Here is a 2980-nt window from a genome sequence, read left to right on the forward strand (position 1 = left end):
CCCTCCAGGAACCAGGTGTGGATGCGGGCTGCGGGGGGGGGGAGGGGACGGGAAAGGGGGTCTGACTCCGGTGGGACCGGCAGGCGGGCGGGACAGATGTGGGGGTGCAGGGGGGCGCACAGACAGACCCTGGGGACAGGGGGACAGGACTAGGCCTAGGCTCTACCTCCAACACCGCCAGGAAGGAGAAAGGAAGGAAAACAAAAAAGGAGGAGGGGGGGAGTGTGGGAGACGGGCCCCGGGGGACCCCGGGGGGACCAGCACAGCCAGGGAGCCCCCGCCACTGCGAAGGCCCGGCCAGGTGGGAGGCCCAGCCCAGCCCGGCCCGGCCAGCCCCACGCAGGCCCCCAGATAAGGACATTGGCCACACGTCATAAATAAAGTTGGGGACCCGCTGACAGGCCCTGGCACGGCCGGGCCTCCACCCCCCACCTCTCCCCCTGCCCCCCCAGCCTCCCCCCAGCCTCCCCCCTGGCCTCCTCGGCGGACGCAGCAGCCTCCTGGCTCCCGTGCAAGAATCGCAGGTGCTGGGCACAAGCGGGGGCCAAGGCCGGGCCCCTCCCCGCCGAGCCGCAGGGGCCGGCAGGGGGGCTAGGGGGCTGGCGGCCCAGGCCCGGCCCCTCCCAGCTCTGCAACTACCCATGGGCCTCAGTTCCTCCAGCTCCTGTCGCGTGACCCTGGACAGCACAGTTCCCACTCCTGTGTGGCCTTGGCGGGGTGCAGATTCACGGGAGAAAAGGGGGCGCTCCCTCGGAGTGCAAAGACGGGGGAGGGGAGTGTAACGGGACCAAAGCCTCCCTACCTCCCACCTCCACACGCCATGGTGGCCCGTGCCCCAGGGCCCTCCTGGGTACTGTACAGCTTCAATCCTCAGGATACCCGAGACAGGGACCCCAGACACCCCCCAGATGGGGAACCTGAGTCCAAGCTTCCCAAGGCTTGATCCCCTCCCACTAACAAAGGAGAGAGTGGGGGTCCGGAGGCTTGGAGAAACCCCAGAGGGTGCAGCAAGTCAGCTCCAGCCCCACCCCTACTTTCATCTAAAGCTGGGGTCCACTGGGACCCCAAGCTGGGGCCTCCTCTACTTCCTGCACTCAGGAGGCTGAAGCGCGAGCACTGGGAGCTCCAGGCTGAGCTGCAGGACTCAAAAACCCCACACCAGTCAGGCTATTCAGGAGGCTGAGATCTGAGGATCGCAGTTCAAAGCCAGCCCGGGCAAGAAAAGAAGAAAAGTCCCCATAAGACGCAACCCCAATAAACTACCAGAAAACCAGAAGTGGTGCTGTGGCTCAAGTGGTAGAGCACCAGGCTTAAGCTGAAGAGCTGAGGGACAGCGCCCAGGCCCAGAGCTCAAGCCCCACAATGGACAAAAACAATAAGGGCCACGCATGTAGCTCAGGGGGTAGAGCATAAACCCAAGGCCCTAGGTTCAATGCCAGCACCGCAGAAGAAGGGGGAGGTGTGCTGAGGGCCTTCACCCCGCAAGCGGCGCTGCCGGAGGACATTTGGTCATGTGTGCGGGACACCAGCCTGGGGCAGTGAGGGGGGCCAGGCCGGTCTTGGGGGGGGCTCACCGCTCCGGGGGGTGGAGGCTGCGGTGGCGTGGCTCCACTCGCTCCAGATCCCAGCTTTCTTGGAGCCGTAAATGCCAAACGGGTTGCAGCGGACTTGCACGAAATACACTGTGCCGGGTTTCAGACCAGCCAGACGGCAGGAGGTCTGGTTGCTGACATCATCGACCACCTGCCCCTCCCCCACAGAGGTCAAGGTCAGAGGTCTGGGGCAGGGACACTGTGGGGCTGGGGAGGAATGGCGAGCCGGGCACCTTCCAGTCCACGCTGTCCTCCACGCGGTAGCGGATCTGGTACTTGGCTTGGAAGAGGAAGTCCTTGAGGGCAGGCGGAGACACCCAGCGCACGCTCAGCTGGTCCTCCAGGCCCCCCACGCGGCTCACATGCACGTCGGGTGGGGGGTCAGTGGTCACTGCAGGACAGGACAGGCCCTGGTTACTGATGCCCACTGGCGGATCGGGATGCGGCTCCCCAGGGGCCCAGCCCCAGGCTGGTGGCGCTGGTGGCCTGTGTGGACACTCAGCACCTGCCAGAACCCAATCAAGGTGAGCTGTGACCACCCGGATTACCCAGAAGGAAGCACATCATCCGCTCTCCGGGGGGCCGCAGCTGGGAGGGGGAGCCGTGCCTGGCCCACCAAACCGCACGGCCGGTGACCCCCCCCTCCCGGGGTTGTCTTCCTACCCAGGGAGTTACCAGCTGTGGCCCAGGGACACTCAGCCCCCCTCAAACCCCAATACTCCCAGGACGCCCACTCCCCCACCCCAGCCTGAGAACAGGCCTGGGGCGGGGCTGAAAGGGTTAAGCGGGACGGTTGGGGCTGAGACTCACCCTAATTAGATTAGGCCCAATTCTGCTCGCAGATCATCCACTTCCTGCCTCCACCCTCACCCCCAGCTCCAGGCCTCAGCTTCCTGGGGAGCCTCCCGACCTGGGCGCCGCCCCCTGCTTCCCCTGGGTCCCCTCCGGCACACCTGGGCTGCCGGGGAGGGGGCCAGGCGGCTGGCCAGGTGTTGGGGGGGCTGTCCTCCCTGACTTAGTGGAGGGGCCTGGGCTGAGGGAGGGGCGGGGGCTGCTGTCCAACCACCACCAGACAGGCGGAGAGCTGCAGCCCTGGGGGGGGAGGGGAACACACCGCGGGAGGATGCCCCCCCCAGCGAGGGGTCCCGGGAAGCCCCCGGGCTCACCCACGTCCAGAATGTCCAAGGTGAGCACGTCCGAGCGGGCCGAGCCCAGGCGGTTGGAGGCCTCCACCCAGATCTCGTAGGGGGTGAAGAGGGCCAGGTCGCGGGGGATGCGGCAGGAGTGCGAGCCCACGGGGTGGTAGTCCTCGCACGTGTGGTCCTGTCCGTACCACCTGCGGGCGCCGGGGGGGGTCACCGCGGGGTCCTGGGCATGCCGGGGGGGGG

At 66.9% G+C, this 2980-nt stretch overlaps 1 protein-coding gene across 1 annotated transcript; it reads right to left on the reverse strand.

The window, feature by feature from the left end:
- Nucleotides 1-648: 648 nt before the first annotated feature.
- On the reverse strand, nt 649-2928 carry LOC106002178 (cytokine receptor-like factor 1; the record flags this gene model as incomplete). Its single annotated transcript, XM_013037098.1, has 4 exons — nt 649-749; nt 1575-1743; nt 1826-1983; nt 2759-2928. Coding segments are annotated over 4 exons (598 nt in total), but the record flags the coding sequence as incomplete, so codon positions are not given.
- Between the last annotated feature and the right edge of the window lie 52 nt (nt 2929-2980).

The sequence above is a fragment of the Dipodomys ordii genome, unplaced genomic scaffold (assembly GCF_000151885.1).
Source record: "Dipodomys ordii isolate 6190 unplaced genomic scaffold, Dord_2.0 Scaffold4140, whole genome shotgun sequence".
NCBI classification, from domain to species: domain Eukaryota; kingdom Metazoa; phylum Chordata; class Mammalia; order Rodentia; family Heteromyidae; genus Dipodomys; species Dipodomys ordii.